The 19,148-nt window shown below is 42.3% G+C and overlaps 1 protein-coding gene across 1 annotated transcript in view; it reads left to right on the top strand.

Annotated features, from left to right (window-relative positions):
* LOC129644173 (antigen WC1.1-like) overlaps nt 1–12,197 on the top strand; it is a 62,794-nt gene extending 50,597 nt beyond the window's left edge. The window contains exons 14-20 of the mRNA XM_055569654.1: nt 5,816–5,857; nt 5,945–6,259; nt 6,512–6,544; nt 7,092–7,229; nt 7,616–7,705; nt 8,576–8,713; nt 11,734–12,197. Coding sequence (XP_055425629.1) covers nt 5,816–5,857; nt 5,945–6,259; nt 6,512–6,544; nt 7,092–7,229; nt 7,616–7,705; nt 8,576–8,713; nt 11,734–11,879 — 902 coding nt within the window. The 3' untranslated portion in view covers nt 11,880–12,197. The remainder of the gene's footprint in view (nt 1–5,815; nt 5,858–5,944; nt 6,260–6,511; nt 6,545–7,091; nt 7,230–7,615; nt 7,706–8,575; nt 8,714–11,733) is intronic.
* Nucleotides 12,198–19,148: the final 6,951 nt, after the last annotated feature.

Here is a 19,148-nt window from a genome sequence, read left to right as displayed (position 1 = left end):
TTCTCTGTCTGATTTGTTTTACTTAGCATAATGCCCTTGAGGTCCATCCATGTTGTTGAAACTGGCAAGATGTTCTTCTTTTTTTATGGGTGGATATAAGTCTATATTACATTTTCTTTATCCATTCATCAGTGAAGACTTACATTGTTTGACTCATATATATTGCTATAAAATACTAAAAGGTAATACTGTTGAAGTGCTGCAGTCAATATGTCAGCAAATTTGGAAGATTCATCAGTGGCCACAGGACTGGAGAAGGTCAGTTTTCATTTCAATCTCAAAGAAGGCCAATGCCAATGAATGGTCAAACTACCTCACAACTGTGCTCATTTCACATGCTAGCAAGGTTATGCTCAAAGTCTTTCAAGCTAGGCTTCAGCAGTAAGTGAACTGAGAACTTCCGAGATGTACAAGCTAGGTTTAGAAAAGGCAGATAAACCAGAGATCAAATTGCCAACATTTGTTGGATCATAGAGTAAGCCAGAGAATTCCAGAAAAACATCTGCTTCATTGACTACATAAAGCCTTTGACCATGTGGATCACAATGAACTGTGGAAAATTCTTAAAGAGATGAGAATACCAGGGCACCTTACCTGCCTCCTGAGAAACCTGTATGCAGATCAAAAAGCAGCAGTTGGAACTGGACATGAAACAACCGACTGGTTCCAAATTGGGAAAAGAGTTCATCAAGGCTGTATATTGTCACCCTGTTTATTTAACTTATATGCAGAGAACATCATAGGAAATGCCAGGCTGGATGAATCACAAGCTGGAATCAAGATTGCTGTGAGAAATATCAACAACCTCAGATACACAGATGATACCACTCTAATGGCAGAAAGCCAAGAGGAACTAAAGAGCCTCTCATTGAGGGTGAAAGAGGAGAGTGAAAAGCTGGCTTACAGCTCAACATTCTAAAACCTAAGATCATCAGCTCTTCATGGCAAATAAAAGGGGAGAAAGTGGAAACAGTGACAGATTTTCTTTTCTTGGACTCCCAAATCACTGCTGATGGTGACTGCAGCCATGAGATTAAAAGAGGCTTGTTCCTCTGTGACAAAGCTAGACAGAGTATTAAAAAGCAGAGACATCACTTTGCTGACAAAGGTCCATATGGTCAAAGCTATATTTTTCCCAGTAGTCAAATCTGGACGTGAGAGCTGGGTTATAGAAGAAGCTAAAAAGAGTTGATTCTTTTGAATTGTGGTGCTTGGATGCCACAATTGAATTGAGAGTCCTTTGGGCAGCAAGGAGATCAAACCAATCAACCCTAAAGGAAGTCAACCCTGAATATTCATTGGAAGGACTGATGCTGAAGCTGAAGCTCCAATACTTTGGCCACGTGATGAGAAGAGCTGACTCATTGGAAAAGACCCGGATGGTGGGAAAGATTGAAGGCAAAAGAAGAAGGGGGCCACAGAGGATGAGATAGTTAGATAGCATCACCAGTTCAGTGGACATGAATTTGAGCAAACTTTGGGAGTTAGTGAAGGACAGAGGAGCCTGGCATGCTGCAGTCCATGGGGTTGCAAAGAGTCAGACACAACCTAGCAACTGAACATATGTTGCTGCAGTGAACATTGGGTTTTCAAGTTAATGTTTTTGTTTTCTTCAGATGAATATCCCAAAGTGAAATTCCTAAATCATATGGCAGTTCTATTTTTAATTTTTGATGCACCTCAATACTGTTTCCATAGGGGCTGCATCAACTTACATTCCCTCTAACTGTGCAAAAGCTTTCCTGTCTCTTCACATTCTCCTCAACTCCTGTTATTTCTTCTTTTGGATAAAAGCCTTTCTAGAGGATATGAGGTCATATCTCATTGTGGTTTTGATTTGTATTTTCTGATGATTAATAGTGTTGAGCATGTTTTCATGTACCTATTGGCAAGTTGTATGTATTCTTTAAAAAAATGTCTATTCAGTTTCTCTGCCCATTTTTAAAAAATCAGACTGTTTTTTGCTACTGAGTTGTATGAGTTCCTTGTGTATTTTGGATAATAATCCTTACCAGAAATATAATGTGCAAATATTTTCTCTAATTCCATAGGTGCTTTTTCACTTTGTTGATGGCTTCCTTAATTGGGCAGAAGCTTTTTAGCCTTATGTCATCACAACTGCTTGTTTTTACTCTTGTTCCCTTTGCTTTTGGTGTCAAATCCAAAAAATCATCACAAAGACTGGTGTCAAGGATTTTATTTTCTGTTTTTTCTTCTAGAAATTTTATGGCTTCAGGACTTGTGAGCAAGTCTTTAACCTATTTTGAGTTAATTTTTGTGAATGGTGTAAGATAGTGGTCCAGTTTCATTTTTTGCATGTGGTTGTGCAGTGTTCCCCATGCCCTTTACTGAAAAAACTGTCCTTTTCCCAGTGTATATTCTTGGCTTCTTTGTCAAAAATTAATTGACCATAGAAATGTGGGTTTATTTATGGACTTTCTATTCTATTCCATTGATCTCTGTGTTCATTTTTATACCATCAACATACTGTTTTGATTAATATAGCTTTGTAATATAGTTTGAAATCAAGAAGCACGACACCTCCAGCTTTGTTATTCTTCTCAAGATTGCTTTGGTATTGAGCGTCTTTTGTGGTTCCATGCAAATTTTAGGATTGTTTCTTCTGTATCTGTGAAAACTTCGATTGAATTTTGATAAGGATTGCAGTGAATCTGTAGATTGCTTTGGGTAGTATGGGCATATTAATAATATTAGATCTTCCAATCCATGAGCACAGAATATTTTTCCATTTATTTGAGTCATCTTCAGTATCTTTCATCAATGTGTTTTTAGTTTTCAGTGTACATGTCTTTCACCTCCTTGGTTAAATTTATTCCTAGACATTTTATTCATTTTCATGCAAATGTAAATAGAATTGTTTTCTCAGTTTCTTTTATAGCAGTTTGTTGTTAGTGTAAAGAAATGCATATGATTTTTGTATACAGATTTTTCTTCTGCAACTTTACTGAGTGTATTAGTTCTCATATTTTTGCTGAAGTCTTTAGTGTTTTCTACATATAATATCATGTAAGGGGATTTCTTTCCTCATGACTCTGATGGTAAAAAATCTGTCTGCAATGCAAGAGACCCGGGTTCAGTCCCTGGGTCAGGAAGATCCCCTGGAGGAAGGAATGGCAACCCACTCCAGTATTCTTGCCTGGAGAATCCCAATGGACAGAGGAGCCTGTCAGGCTGCAGTCCTTGGGGTTGTGAAGAGTCAGACACGACTGAGTGACTAACACTTTCACTTTTCAATCTGCAAATAGTGTCAGTTTTGCCTCTTCCTTTCAGTTTTGGATGTCTTGAGTTTCTTTTTATTGCCTGATGGATCTGGATAGGACTACCAAAACTAAGTTGAATAAAAGTGGTGAGAGTAGACATTTTTGTCTTGTGTCTAATTTCAGAGGAAAAGCTTTTGTTTTTTTACAGTCAAGTATGATGTTAGCTGTGTACTTTTCATATGGCCTTAATTATGTTGAGATGCAATCCTTCTATACCTACTTTGTAAAAGAGTTTTTCCTGTAAGTGGATGTTGAATTGGTCAAACACTTTTTCTGCATCCTTTGAGGATATGATTTTTACCTTCATTTTGTTTATTTGGTGTATCACATTGATTAATTTGTGAATGTTGAACTATCCTTGTATCCTTGGAACAAATATCACTTGATTATGGTGTATGATTCTTTTAGTGTATCGTCAAATTCAGTTTTCTAATATTTTGTTGATGATTTTTGCGCCTGTACTTATCAGAGTATTAGCCCGTAATTTTCTTTTCTCATGGTATCCTTATCTGGCTTTGGTATCAGACTGATGTTGGCTTCATAAAATGAATTTGGAAGTGTTCTTTTCTTCTGTGTTTGGAAGAGTTTGAGAAAGCTCCACCACTAAATACTGTTACACTGGGAACTGAGATTTCAGCAATAAATTTTGAACGAAATAAATGTTGGCGAGGGCGACAAATAGTCACACCATAGCACCTTATTCCTTCAACATTTCTCTCTGTTTCTCTTTCTCCTTCCCTCCCCCTCCACATACACAAACACACACACCCCATTCAGGTGCATCTTGAATGGTATGCTGGATGTTGCCTGAAACCCATAGCTAAGAGAATGTGGGATCAGATACTTCAAAAGCAGAGGCTCACTCCCTTCCTTGCCTCTCTTTGATCATCTCTTTGTCTTTTTCATTTGAAGGCCAAAGAGGCATTAAACTGTGAGACCTTTTATTGATGATATTTTCCCTACAATTAAACCCTGTGAATTAAGAGGTGGTAAAGTCTTTGACCATGAAAATGAGCAACCTGCTCACAGAGGTCCTGCCATTGTTTTCTCAGAGATTCTCTGCATAGAGTGGGTAGGAGTTTTGATAGGATGATCTGGAAAGAATATAAAAATATTGATACTTTATGACAGGTACTATTTTCCTTCTGTTTTTTTGAATTTATATTTATTTCTCTCAGCTTCAATTCTTTTGTATATATTTTCAGTCTTTTGTTTATTATTTCTGCATCTTCTCAATACAAATTTTTCTTAGTAGGCTTTTTTTTTTTCCCGTCCCCCATCACTTTTCCCCTGTAGTTTTTTTTTTTCAAGTTGATAATAGATTTTTATTTTTTCTTTTTTAAATATAAATTTATTTATTTTAATTGGAGGTTAATTACTTTACAATATTGTATTGGTTTTGCCATACATCAACATGAATCTGCCACAGGTATATCAGTAGGCTTTTTTTAACCATTGCAAAAATTTCTGGCTTACTCAGTGTGTACGTATATGTGTCCATATATCTTCTCAGAATTCTACCAGGTCTTTCTTGTATACGTCCTTTTTAAGAGATTCCTAACCCACACTATGGGCTTTTCTGGTGGCACAGACAGCAAAGAAATTGCCTGCAGTGCAGGAGACCTGGGTTTGATCCCTGGGTAGGGAGGATCCAGGTAGTGGTAGTGGAGAAGTGAATAGCAATCCACTCCAGTATGTTTGTCTGGAAAATCCTATGGACAGAGGAGCCTGGTGGGTCCATAGGGTCACAAAGAGTTGGACATGACTGAGCGACTAACACACACACACACATAACCAACACTACATTGTGGAGCAATTATCTTCCAATTAAAAATAAATTTAGAAAAGAGAGTTTCCTTTTACAATAGTAGACTTCACTTGCCCACTTGTCACACTGAATAATAGGTAAGAGTAGTTTATAATCTATCTAATACTTTTCCATTAAAATTGTGTACATGAGATTTTGAATATAAATTGACTCTGTGCTTCTGGACTGATTATTTTTAATATCAACTATTATCATAGACTGTTACCATTAATTTATATTTGGTTTACTATTTCACTGATTAGTATGAATTAAAAAAAAAGAAATTTTATTTCACTGAATTTTATTTGTCTATTCATTCATTTAATACATATTTATCAAGCTCCTATCTAGGTATTTTGAAATGGTTTTCCATAGATATTTGTTGAATGAGTGCATACAATGTGCAGGCACTGTCCTAATAGCAGAAACATGGCACATATAAGATATACAAGGTCCTTCTTCTAATGGAACTTTCATTCAGAGGAGTGTGTGTACATTCGTAGATGTCTGTGTTTATATTTGCTGTGGGGTGTGAAGACTGATAAACAAGTAAATATTTAAAGTAATTTCAGCTGGTGATCAGATGCAGTGAATGTTTCATCCCAGGAGATAATGAGCCTGTGTTTTCACATGTCATTTGCACTGAGCCATGGACCTTAGATAATCTTATGTGGGGACAGGAACACCCTCAGCTGTTCCTGATCCACTGTTTCCCCGTTGTGTGCAGGAAGAAGACCCAAGAGCTGTCCAACTGCTGCCCCCTGCACAGGTACATCAGCACGCCCCCTCCCCTGTGGCTCCCAGGGGCTCCTTCCTCCCATCAGGGCAGTCACAGGAGGGGCTGCTGCCTTTTCAGACAGAGAGAAGCTGAGACTCAGGGGAGGAGACACCGAGTGCTCAGGGCGGGTGGAGGTGTGGCACAGCGGAACCTGGGGCACCGTGTGCGATGACTCCTGGAGCCTGGCAGAGGCCGAGGTGGTGTGTCAGCAGCTGGGCTGTGGCCAGGCCCTGGAAGCCGTGCGGTCTGCAGCATTTGGCCCTGGAAATGGGAGCATCTGGCTGGACGAGGTGCAGTGCGGGGGCTGGGAGTCCTCTCTGTGGGACTGTGCTGCGGAGCCCTGGGGGCAGAGCGACTGCAAGCACGAGGAGGATGCTGGTGTGAGGTGCTCTGGTGAGTGAGGGGCTCGGGGTCCACCCTGGGTGAGCTGGGGCAGCGCAGGGGCAGTTGGCTGGACCAGGCGTGGTGGGGAGTTTATGTTCAGACATCCCGGGTGCTGGGGCTCTGATCTAGGATGAAGGTGCTGGGAGGCCTGGACATTGATGCTGTGGAGACTGAGAGGGGTGATTTCAGGCTCAGGAGGGAAAAGGTTTGCCCTGTGTTCTGGCCAATTCTTCTTCCCCACACTACTGTTTTTCTCTTTAGGTGTAAGGACAACAGTGCCCACAACTACAGCAGGTACTGTGATCCATCCACGGGCAGGAGAGGATACTCAGATACTGGGGACCTATTCTGTGGGCCCTCTGACAACTCAGAAGAGGAAAGAGTCTGAGGAGCTGTGGCTGTTGGGGAGGACCCAGTGCATTACACTGGGAAATCCCCTGCCTTGATGTCCAGGGTCAAATGTTCTCATGCCCAGGGTCCAAGGAAGTTTGGTTTCCTTGTTGCAGAATCTAAGGATCTCCCACCTGCCCTTGAGTGTTGCTCCTCATCAGAGAGGTGCAAGTCCCTGCACTGTTTGATGCTCTGTCTCCTGAAGCCCATGGAGAAGGGATGACCTGGGTCCTCAGAGGCTGTCTTGGCAGGGCAGCTCCCTGACAATCCCCACCTCTGCCTCGGGGCCACACTGGCCAGCATGGATTTGTCTTGTCTCAGGACGAGACCCAGGGGAGCCCTGACACTGTCTGAGACTGAGACACCATTGTCTGGAGCTCCTGAAAATGCTGACACAGGAGATTTCTCTGTGCCCAAGACTATCTCCAGCCCTTTTTCCTGTTCTCCTTAGGGACCAGAACAACCTCAAATTCTCTTCCTGGCATCTTCTCCCTGCCTGGGGTCCTCTGCCTCATTCTGGGGGCCCTTCTCTTCCTGGTCCTCGTCATCCTGGTGACTCAGCTACTCAGATGGAGAGCAGAGCGCAGAGGTGGGCTGTAGGGGAAACTGGGGACCAGGGAGAGTGTGTGGAGGCAGGAGATGGGGCAGGTGTGAGGAGGGGAACCTGGGCCAGGTACTGTTCTGAGTTGCAGACTCCATGTGCTCTATGCTGAGCTCTAAGGGCTGAGTAGACAGAGGTTCTTAGGACTGGGGTGTGAACTCTCATAAGTCATGGCCTCTCCTGTGAGACCAGACAGAGTTGGCGCTGAGCTGTAATCAGGGTCAGACGAGGGGAGAAGGTGCTGACATGGTGCATGGGGTAGGAGATGATGCTGAGGTTCTGGCAGCCCCCATGTGAGCACCAAGGAGATGAAGGTGGGCTGGCTGGATTGGGGTATCTGGGAAGCTTCTCTGACCTGCTGGGGGATCTCTCAGCCTTATCCAGCTATGAAGATGCTCTTGCTGAAGCTGTGTATGAGGAGCTCGATTACCTTCTGACCCAGAAGGAAGGTCTGGGCCGCCCAGGTGAGTGTCTCTGTCTGCCCTCCTGGGATCTCTGGTTGTCACCACCCACTGGCTGTGCACATCTTCTCAGCATCTGCAGACCCCATGTGTGCCCCAGGCTCACAGAGACGGCTCCTCCAAAGAGGCAGAATGGCCTCTCAGAGCCCCGTGACCTCCCAGCCTCTGTCTACACTGCAGAAGCCAGGCCTGTCCCTTCTCAGCCTTAACTCAGGTCCCGTGGGTGTGGGGAGGAAAAATTCTGTGTGTTCTGTGATGTTTGTCTCCATATGAGGCTTCCCGTCAGAGTTCTCACTGACTAAACTGCCGTATTACACCAGGGATGGTGAGGACAACACTGACTACAGATCCGCTCCAGGAAATAGAGGTGGACCTGCCTCGGCTGGGCTCTGGGGAGGAGAATTTCCCTTATAGAGAGATTTAAGGGGAATGGTTTTCCTTTTATGGTCCAGAGGCATCCCTTGTGTCCAGATGGGGTTCGTCCTTCTCCTTCTCTGGCTGTTCTGTGATGTCTCATGTTGGGGCTGGTCTCTCTGTGTCCAGAATCACCACAGGCACACAATGTTTTTAAAAAATAACATCTGTAAAGCACAATTTGTCAAAGTACTTTAGCAATGCTCAATGGTGGAAGAGTTGCTTGAGATATGTACTTTCCACCAGAAAATATTGAGATATGTAAAATCATGTTTTGGCTTATGGACACATCAAAATGAAACATGGTCTTAGAGAAAAAAGTCTTTTGAAACAAGGAGTGACTGGTGCCTCTATTCAGAAACTCAGAAACTCTGGGTCAGAAGGTATCTTAGGTATTCCCCAGTCCAACCCAGTTACTGTGGTTTCATCCACTCCCTTGTCTGCTCTTGGAACCCCCAGATCAGAGGACTGATGTCCCTGATGAAAATTACGATGATGCTGAAGAAGTACCAGTGCCTGGAACTCCTTCTGCCTCTCAGGGGAACGAGGAGGAGGTGCCCCCAGAGAAGGAGAATGGGGTGAGGTCCTCTCAGACAGGTGAGTGGGGTCAGTTGATCTCCTGCAATCTTTCTATCTGAAAAGAGTGAATTTGTGCTCCTCAATGCCCAGCCTCCCTAGAGAGTCAAAATATAGGTAATCTCATATATTTGGTAGCATCATCTTGACCATATGCCATATTTAATGCTGTCAGACTCCTTGCAAGGAGTGAGGAATCACTCTGCATTTGGCATTTATGCCTCCATAATGTGACATAAACTTATCACTTTATATGTGATATACTTGCATAATGGTTTATAGATTACAGAATTTCCTGGTGGTCCAGAGGTTAGGATTCTGCACTTTCACTGCTAGGGCTTAGGTTCAACCCTGGTCAAGGAACTAAGATCCCGCAAGCATTGTGTCATGGCTGAAACAGAAATTTATCGATTAATTGAGCATATTTAAAACAAAGCTAAACGCTGAAGAATTGATGCTTTTGAACTGTAGTGTTGGAGAAGACTCTTCAGAGACCCTTGGATGGCAAGGAGATCAACCCAGTCAATTTAAACCAATACAGTTATGTAAAGTTTAAAAATAAAATAAAATTAAAAAAAAATATATTCACAACCTAAAAAAAAAAAAAAAAATAAAGGAAATCAATCTTGAATATTCATTGGTAGGACTGAGCTGAACTAGAGCTCCAATGCCTTGGCCACCTGATACGAAGAACTGACTCCTTAGAAAAGACCCTGATGCTGGGAAAGATTGAAGGCAGGAGGAGAAGGAGATGACAGAGGATGAGATGGTTGGATGGCATCACCAACTCGATGGATATGAGTTTGAGCAAGCTCTGGGAGTTGGTGATAGACAGGGAAGCCGGGTGTGCTGCATTCCATGGGGCCACAGAGAGTCAGGCATGACTGAGTGACTGAACTGAACTAAACCAAATTCAAAAATGAAACAAGTGTTTTAATAATATCTTTGCACGGTCACATACACGGAGGCAAACCATTCAATATCACAGTAATCCAGGTCTATGCTGAATCAGTAATGCTGAAGAAGCTGAAGTTGCCGTTCTATGAAGACCTACATGACCTTTTAGAACTATCACCTACAGAAGATGTCCTTTTCGTTATAAGGGACTGGAATGCAAAGTAGGAAGTCAAGAGATACCTGGAGTAACAGCCAAATATGGCCATGGAGTACAAAATGAGGCAAGGCAAAGGCTAATAGAGTTTTGCCAAGAGAACACACAAACACCCTCTTCCAACAACACAAGAGAGGACTCTACATGTGGACATCATCCGATGGTAGGTACCGAAATCCGATTAATTATATTCTTTGCAGCCAAAGATGGAGACGCTCTATACTGTCAGCAAAAACAAGACCAGGAGCTGACTGTGGCTCAGATCAACAACTCCTTATTGCCAAATTCAGACTTAAATTGAAGAAAGTAGAGAAACCCACTAGACCATTCAGGTATGACCTAAATCAAATTCCTTATGATTATACAGTAGAAGTGACAAATAGATTCAGGGGATTATGTCTGATAGGCAGGGTGCCTGATGAATTATGGACGGAGGTTCGTGACATTGTATAGGAGGCAGTGATCAAAAATATCCCCAAGAAAAAGAAATGCAAAAAGACAAAATGGTTGTCTGAGGAGGCCTTACAAATAGCTGAGAAAAGACGAGAAGTGAAACCAAAGGAGAAAAGGAAAGTTATATCCATTTGAATGCAGAGTTCCAAAGAATAGCAAGGAGAGATAAGAAAGCCTTCCTCACTGATCAATGCAAAGAAACATAGGAAAACAATGGAATGGGAAAGACTAGAGATCTGGTCAAGAAAATACAGATACAAAGGAAATATTTCATGCAAAGATGGGTACAATAAAGGACAGAAATGTTATGGACCTAACAGAAGCAGAAGATATTAAGAAGAGGTGGCAAGAACACACAGAAGAGCTATACAAAAAAATCTTCATGACCCAGATAATCATGATGGTGTGATCACTCACCTAGAGCCAGATATCCTGGAATGTGAAGTCAAGTGGGCCTTAGGAAACATCTCTATGAACAAAGATAGTGGAGGTGATAGAATACCCGTTGAGTTCTTTCAAATCCTAAAAGATGATGCTGTGAAAGTGCTGCACTCAATATGCCAGCAAATTTTGAAAACTTAGCAGTGGCCAAAGAACTGGAAAAGTCAGTTTTCATTCCAATCCCAAAGAAAGGCAATGCCAAAGAATGTTCAAACTACTGCACAATTGCACTCATCTCACACTCTAGCAAAGTAATGCTCAAAATTCTCCAAGCCAGGCTTAAACAGGGCACGAACCATGATATTCTAGATGTTCAAGCTGCACTTAGAAAAGGCAAAGGAACCAGAGATCAAATTGCCAAAATTCGCTGGATCATCGAAAAAGCAAGAGAGTTCCAGAGAAACATCTATTTCTGCTTTATTAATTATGCCAAAGCCTTTGACTGTGTGTATCACAATAAACTGATATTTCAGTAGCTGCGAGAAGACACTCATTCTCTAGAAAAAGAGTATTTCTCCATCTGAGGGTCTGTGTAGTTTCTGGGGAGGAGATATCTGTGGGTGCCCCTGTGATACTATTTGTGGACATTTGGGAACAGGAGTCAAGTCAACTAAGAGCAGACTTGGGTTGTGAGTGAGGAATTCTGAATTTTCCTGTTTCCAGTCTCCCTCTTATTGTGAATTTGCATCTATCACCTGTGAAAGGAGAACATTTAAATTCCTTTTTATGATTCTTACCGTTACTGGGCATCTCCTTGGTATTGTGTTGCCTGGAAGCAGGTCTCCCAGAGCTCCTGAGCACAGGTCTCCTGTGATGCAGGATTTCCCCAACACTGAGGCCCAGGAGACCACATGAACTGAAGGGACAGCTGGGATCCATCCTCACTGGAACTCATGTGAAATAGCCTGAGCCTCCCTCCCCACACCCGGGTCCCAGGGATGCTTTGTCATAAGCACTTGCTTGACTCCCTTCCACCAGAGGGTTCTGTCCCATCCTCGTGTCTCAGTTCTAATCAAACTTCTCTTTTCTACTTCAGGCTCTTGTCTGAACTTCTCCAGAGTGGCAGCTGATCCTGGGGAAGGAGAAGAGAGCCTCTGGCTACTCCAGGGGAAGAGAGAGGATGCTGGGTACGATGATGTTGAACTCAGTGCCCTGGGAACATCCCCAGTGACTTTCTCGTGATGCTGTATTAACTAGGAGGTGAAGCCTCAGATATTCTAATTGCCTGTATTTCAATAGAGTAGTGCTGACCTGTAATTGTGGCATATGAAAATTGCTCAAAATGAAATATTCTGAATAAATTAACTTTTTGCTGTGCTGTTAATTTAGGAAGCTCCATGTCAAACGCTGTTAGAGGATTGGTCCTCAAATGCCATCTTTCTCAAAGGAAATGCAAGATTAGTTGGCTGACCTGCTTTCTCACTTGTCTTAGAGGCTAATGAGGGCATTCTAACAAGTGCTCCAGGTCACTCTTATTTTGAAAAGGATGTAAACTTGGTCTACATTCTCACACTCTTTCCTAACAAGATGAACTCATGGAAAAACAAAACAAAACAAAACAGTTCTAAACACCTCTGAGATGTCACATCACCAGTTTGTAACTTGTTCTTGGACACCAGCCTGGTATGAGTTTCAAAGTGGAAGGTTGGCTGGTGGAAGAGAATGGCTACAGCTTTCCTGTATTCACAGAGCAATTAATAATCTAACTGTAGTATGAAATGAGTTGCCAGTCCAGGTTCGATGCACGATACTGGATGCTTGGGGTTGGTGCACTGGGACGACCCAGAGGGATGGAATGGGGAGGGAGGAGGGAGGAGGGTTCAGGATGGGGAACACATGTATACCTGTGGCGGATTCATTTTGATATTTGGCAAATCTAATACAGTTATGTAAAGTTTAAAAATAAAATAAAATTAAAAAAAATAATCTAACTGTACATAACTACCTCTTCCTTTTTCATCTCTTTTTTATTTCTTTAGTGGGTACGGACACCTCTTTGCTCATCCCCCATGTCTATTTGATTATCCAAATTTTATAAATTCATTCTTTCTTCTCTATATCTTCCTACTATTTCTTTAGGATGGTGCTATTTCTTGTCTCTCCAAGGATCTCTCCTTCTAAGTGAATTATATCAGTTCATATATATCTTCAAGTTGATGGAAGGCAAATTGGTGCTCACCCACACCCTATATTCAGATGGGACAAGAAGGCAAGAAAGTGGAGACTTAGGCAGAGGGGATACAAAAGAATGAATGTAGATAGAAAGATCAGGAACATTTGGCTATTTATGTTTCAGAGATATGGATGGAGGCATCTGACATGACTGATCTCTTAGAGGAAGAATTTCAGACCAAGGGGCTTCTTTGAAAACATTTATTTTTCAGATGTTTCAAGATTGTTTCAAGATTACTTAAACAGTGTCAGACTTTTTTTTTTTTGGCTCCAAAATCACTGCAGATGGTGACTGCAGCCATGAAATTAAAAGATGCTTACTCCTTGGAAGGAAAGTTATGACCAACCTAGATAGCATATTCAAAAGCAGAGATATTACTTTGCCAACAAGGGTCCATCTAGTCAAGGCTATGGTTTTTACAGTGGTCGTGTATGGATGTAAGAGTTAGACTGTGAAGAAAGCAGAGTGCTGAAGGATTGATGCTTTTGAACTGTGGTGTTGGACAAGACTCTTGAGAGTCCCTTGGACTTCAGGGAGATCCAACCAGTCCATCCTAAAGGAGATCAGTCCTGGGTGTTCATTGGAGGGACTGATGCTGAAGCTGAAACTCCAATATTTTGGCCACCTCATGCAAAGAGTTTACTCACTGGAAAAGACCCTGATGCTGGGTGGGATTGGGGACAGGAGGAGAAGGAAACGACAGAGGATGAGATGGCTGGATGACATCACTGACTCGATGGACATGAGTTTGGGTGAACTCCAGGAGTTGGTGACGGACATGGAGGCTTGGCGTGCTGTGATTCATGGGGTCGCAAAGAGTGGGACAGGACTCAGTGACTGAATTGAACTGAAAAAGTAATTGTGATTGTGCTGTGACTCCTCAGTGCAGAGAGGGCTGTCATGAAGAAGCGACAAAGTAAAGATTACATTTACACAGCAATACCCCCACAAACCCCCTGCCCACCACTCCTATCCCCACCCCTGGCCAATTCCATTGTGGACATGTGGAGAAGCTGCTGAACTAATACAAAACCTGAGAGTGCTGGCCTGGTTGTGAGCTGGACCCACCCAGTTACTTGGTTGATGACTCTGGATGGTTTCTAGGGCTCCAACCTACACTCACGCTTGCAGTCTTCATAGTTCTAGGCTGTGCTTGGGGATGGGAAGATGCCTAGGGCTTCTTCCAGGTCAGCTCACATGGCTATTCACTTGGGAAGTGATGAAATAGATGACATATGATGAAATAAGGCACACACACGAAGAAGCTCAGTGAACTCCAATAAAACATGATAAACAATGAATTTCAGGAAGACAATATATGAAGAAAATAAGATTTAAAAAAATTTCTCATCATCATTATTATTGTTTTCAATTTTTGGTTGCATGAGTCTTTGTTGCTGCACATGGGCTTTCTCTAAATGCAGCAAGCAGGCACTACTCTTCTCTGTGGACAGCAGGTTTCTCCATGTGTGGCCTTCTCTTATTGTGAACAGGTTCTAGGTACCCAGGCTTCAGGGGTTGCAGCATCGCCTCCTATTTGTGATTTGTGGGTCCTAGAGCTCAGGCTCAGTAATTATTGAGCTAGGGCTCAGTAATTGTTGAGCTAGGGTGTTACTTCACAGAATAAATTCAGAGCTTTTTTAAAAACGGAGATAGAAAGCATAAAAAAGGAAATAAACAGGGAGTTTGCTGATGGTTTAGTGGTTAGGATTTGATGTATTTGCTGCTGTTGTTTGCATTTAATCCCAGTAGGGGAACTGAGATCCCTTAAGCTTTGCAGTGAGGCAAAGAGAATAACAGGAGAAACAAAACAGAAAAATGAACCAAACAGAGATTCCGTTGCTTAAGATTCAGTTCAATTCAGTGGTTCAGTCGTGTCCGACTCTTTGCGACCCCATGGACTGCAGCACACCAGGCTTCCCTGTCCATCACCGACTCTTAGAGCTTGCCCAAACTCATGTCCATTGAGTCGGTGATGCCATCATCCAACCATTTCATCCCCTGTCATTCCCTTCTCCTCCTGCCCTCAATCTTTCTCAGCATTAGGGTCTTTCCTAAAGAGTTAGTTCTTCACATCAGGTTGTCAAAATATTGGTTTCAACTTCAGCATAAGTCCTTCCAATGAATATTCAGGACTGAATTCCTTTAGGATGGACTGGTTAGATCAGTTGCTTAAGACTACAATGAATGGAATGCAACAAAATGAAAAATGCTACCTAGAGCATCAACAACAACAGAAGACTCTGTAACTTAGAAGGCAGGACCATTGAGATTACCCAACCAGGGGACAAAGAAAAAGAGGAATGAAAAAGAGTGAAAGAACCTTTGTGAGCTCTGGGGTAACATTCACAGAAACAACCTGCACATTATTGGAGTCCCGGAAGGACAAGAGAGGGAGAAAGGGACACAGATTGTACTTAAAGAAATAATACCAGATAAGTCCCAAATCTGATGAGATTTAGACATCCAAGTTCATGTAGCTAATAGATTACTCTTCAGAGTTGATTCAAATGATCATCCCCATGACACATTGCTTGTAATCAAGAAAAAGAATTATACAAGTAGCAAGAGAAAAGTGCTGCTGCTGCTGCTAAGTCGCTTCAGTCGTGTCCGACTCTGTGCGACCCCATAGACAGCAGCCCACCAGGCTCCCCCATCCCTGGGATTCTCCAGGCAAGAACACTGGAGTGGGTTGCCATTTCCTTCTCCAAGAGAAAAGTAAATGCTCATGAAAAATAAATTTCCTTAAAAATATCAGTGGACTTTTTAGTAGAAACCTGACTGTCCAGGAGAGAAAGGATGATATATTCAAACTTATGGGAAAAAAAAGCCTACCACCCAAGAATACTTTTCTCAGGAAGGTTGTTTTTCATAAATGAAGATGATATAAAGACTTTCCCAAATGAACAATAGTTGAGGGGATTCACCACACTAGGCTTGTCTTACAAGATTGCTGAGGGGAGTTCCTCAAACTAAATGAAGGATGCTAATTTTTATATGAAAGAAGTGGAAATATGCAACAGACTTGTAAATGTAAATACTGAATCCAATTCAGCATCCTCTGACACTGTCATATAGTAGTGTGCTAGTCAGGTAGCTTTAGTCTAAAGAAAGTATTAAAATAGCTATAGAGAAAATATTTTGTTGGTAGATATACAATATAGAGAGAGGTAAATTGTGACATCTAAAACAAAATGTGTAGAAGGGGATAAAAAGGTAGAGCTTTTGCATGTCATTGGAATTAATTTGTTATCAGTATAGTATTTACTGTTGTCTCTCTAAGATGTTTTATGTGAGCCATGTGGCAACAGAAATGTAAAAACCTACAGTAGATTCACAAAAAGTAACAAGAAGGGACTCAAAGAGCAACATTCTCCAAAATTATCAGTTCACATTTCTAAATGTTGTGCAGAACAATTGAGTTGTCCTGGTCTCCACATCATCTTTCAAGATCAGCTGAAGGGGACACTCCTTCAAAAAGTGAAAGACTAATTAAGCTGTGTGTTATTTTAAGCCAAGGAAATCTTTGGGCACCTCATCTGCTTCCCATATCGATGGTGCAGCTGTACTTTTTTAATCGCAAATTTTCTTCCTGTGATATTGCTGTGTGGTTTTAATGAAATAACTGCCAATGATAAATCATATGAATATCCTGTCTCCTCAGTTGGGTTTGATTAAGACTTATTAAGAAGCCACATGTAGGTACTTTGTAGTTTGTCTTGTGTATCCTTAGAGATAGAGATTTGCAGTGTTCGTTGTGACATATTGTTGGTGACAGCTGCTTGTTTTTGAAAATGAAAATTTGCCTTGGTAATTATCAGAAACATTTGCCTTTAAAACAAAAATATTAGCTAAATGATGTTCTCAGAAAGATTTCTTTATATTCAAGACAATTTATCTTCAATATTTAGTACAGTGCCATTCAGCCATTCAATAAATATTAGCTGAACATCTGTGAAGTTACAGAGAGGGGAAATATAGAGCTTATACACAGGCATAGGCCTCACTCCAATCCTGGGGCCTGGCAAGGCCTCAGACAATGCCTACAGACTGCAGGAACCTTGGTTAGCATGCCCAGATTGGGAAGCATTCGATGACAAGGAAAAGAGGTCTGTTCACAGAGTCTTTGATGTTAAAGGAGGAACACATTGCTGTATTTTCCAGTGTTCTGAGGCTGGTCTGTGGGCAGGACTCAGCTGCACCAAAGCTCCATGTGCAATAGAGCCTCAGTTCATAGACTTTGAATCTGAGCAATCACTCAGGCTTTGAACTCTGAGTGCCACCCCAGAGGCACTATCCTTAGGCTTAAGTAGTTTAAGAATCACCACCCACAAGAACTCAATAGCTCTGCAGTTGGTAATTACATCAGCTCTGAGCAGAGGTGGGTTCATCATGAAGTTAATGAAGCGTGTTCTTCAGAGCCTCTTCTTGCACCAGCCCCTTCCAAGTCCTGAGGGGGGCCCTAGGGCTGTGGTTGAAGCAGAGAGGACTCTACAATCCTTGCTTCCTCACCGTGTCTTCAGCCTGCCTTTTGCCCGTGGAAAACTTTAGTCAAAGAATATGTTTAATTGGAGAAGCAAGAAACGTGGAAACAAAGGAAAACAGTCAGAGGAGACTAAATAATAATAATGTAGTCATTAAGCACAGTCAAGGACCTTTAGTTCTTTCTCAAGGGTTATAGATGATATTCTGAGCCGTGTCCTGTGAGCTGTCTTATAGACACAAAACACCAGGTGGAGCAGTGAACTACATGATGACCACACTGTACCCAGGACTTGAGCGTCCACAATTCTGAGAACTGACCACAAAGACATGGGAACAAGTACACCCAGGCACTAAAGATTAACTGTACCTAAAACAACCAGTGGATGCTTTGGATGGCATCACCAACTTGATGGACATGAGTATGAGCAAGCTCTGGGAGTTGGTGATGGACAGGAAAGCGTGGTGTGCGGCACCCCATGGGGTCGCAAAGAGTTGGACTCGACTGAGTGATGAAATGAACTGAGGACAACCAAGATGATGCTATTCAGACCACTGATGACCAATTTGAAGATGACTGTTAGAGATGACTGTGCTGTTTCTGCATATAACCTCCCCCAACCCCAGCTCTGCTGTAGAAGCTCTCACCCTCTTCTTGTCATGGGATGGGCGGAGTCGGCCTTTATACAGATGTCCACCACCCTCCCCGCCAGTTGCTGGCATCTGAAATAAAACAAACTTTTCTTTCCACCAACCTGGCCTGTATACTGGATTTTGAGTGGTTAGCAGCCGGACTCCTCACACATACCTTTCGGTTACATGGTCACAAGGAGATAGGTTTTGAATGTGCCATTTGCTTCAGTTGAGGGAAATAAAAATTCGGCAAAATTATTACTTACCCAAAGGTGAAGAATTTAATTAACTACATGGAGAACTAAATCCAGGAATCAGATTTGTTCCGGAAATCAAGAAGAAACAGAAGAGGTTTGGAACATACATGCTGCTTTTTCATTAGTACAGGATTGGTGGAATGTAAAAATAAGATCAAAGATGATGAACTGACTAACTCAGAGCAAAGGAGAGCTGTTTAAGGATGAAGGTCAAGATGCTCAGAGACAAAAAATGGGGAAAAGGAAGCACAACTGTCAGCGCGGACTATTGTAAAGGGAGGAGGAGCTGCACCAGGTGTGGATGCTCTTATGCAGAAGTTTAGGTCTAGTTGTTGGTCAATCAGTGATGGTGACTAGGAATCAACCAAGCCCCAAAGAGGAATCAAGTTGAGACCTGAGGGAGCAGCTTGGGATGAAGACACAGAAGGAAGAGGAGATCCAGAAAAGTACCTGCTTCATGTGACAGATTTTGTCTTCCTTTCACGTCTTCAGAATAGGCTCTGTTCTGATGCTGGAACAACTGACTCCCAAATCTCAGAAGGCACACACACATGCATACACACATTCATTATCAACCTGCAAACGTACTGTGGTCAGCGAGGCTCCACTAGCTTACACGTGTACCATGTGGAACACGCAGCTTCTGGGGCAGGAAAGAGAGAAACCAGAGAGTCGCATGGGGTTTTCATGCCTCTACTCAGAAGTGACACAGGTGACAACACCCACGTTTCATTGGCCAGAATGAGTCACTGGGAGATAGAAAAACAGCTATTTGATGAATATTACTATTGATGCCACATCCTTGGTAGCAATGCTGTCAGTTGTTTTTTTTTTTCCTTGCCTCGGTGAAGTTTCTGAGGTACAGTTTTGTGCAGAAATTAAATGTCATTAGACCGTCCCCAGAAT

Source organism: Bubalus kerabau, chromosome 1, assembly GCF_029407905.1.
Source record: "Bubalus kerabau isolate K-KA32 ecotype Philippines breed swamp buffalo chromosome 1, PCC_UOA_SB_1v2, whole genome shotgun sequence".
In the NCBI taxonomy this organism is placed as follows: Eukaryota; Metazoa; Chordata; class Mammalia; order Artiodactyla; family Bovidae; genus Bubalus; species Bubalus kerabau.
This window is presented reverse-complemented; position numbering and strand designations above follow the sequence as displayed.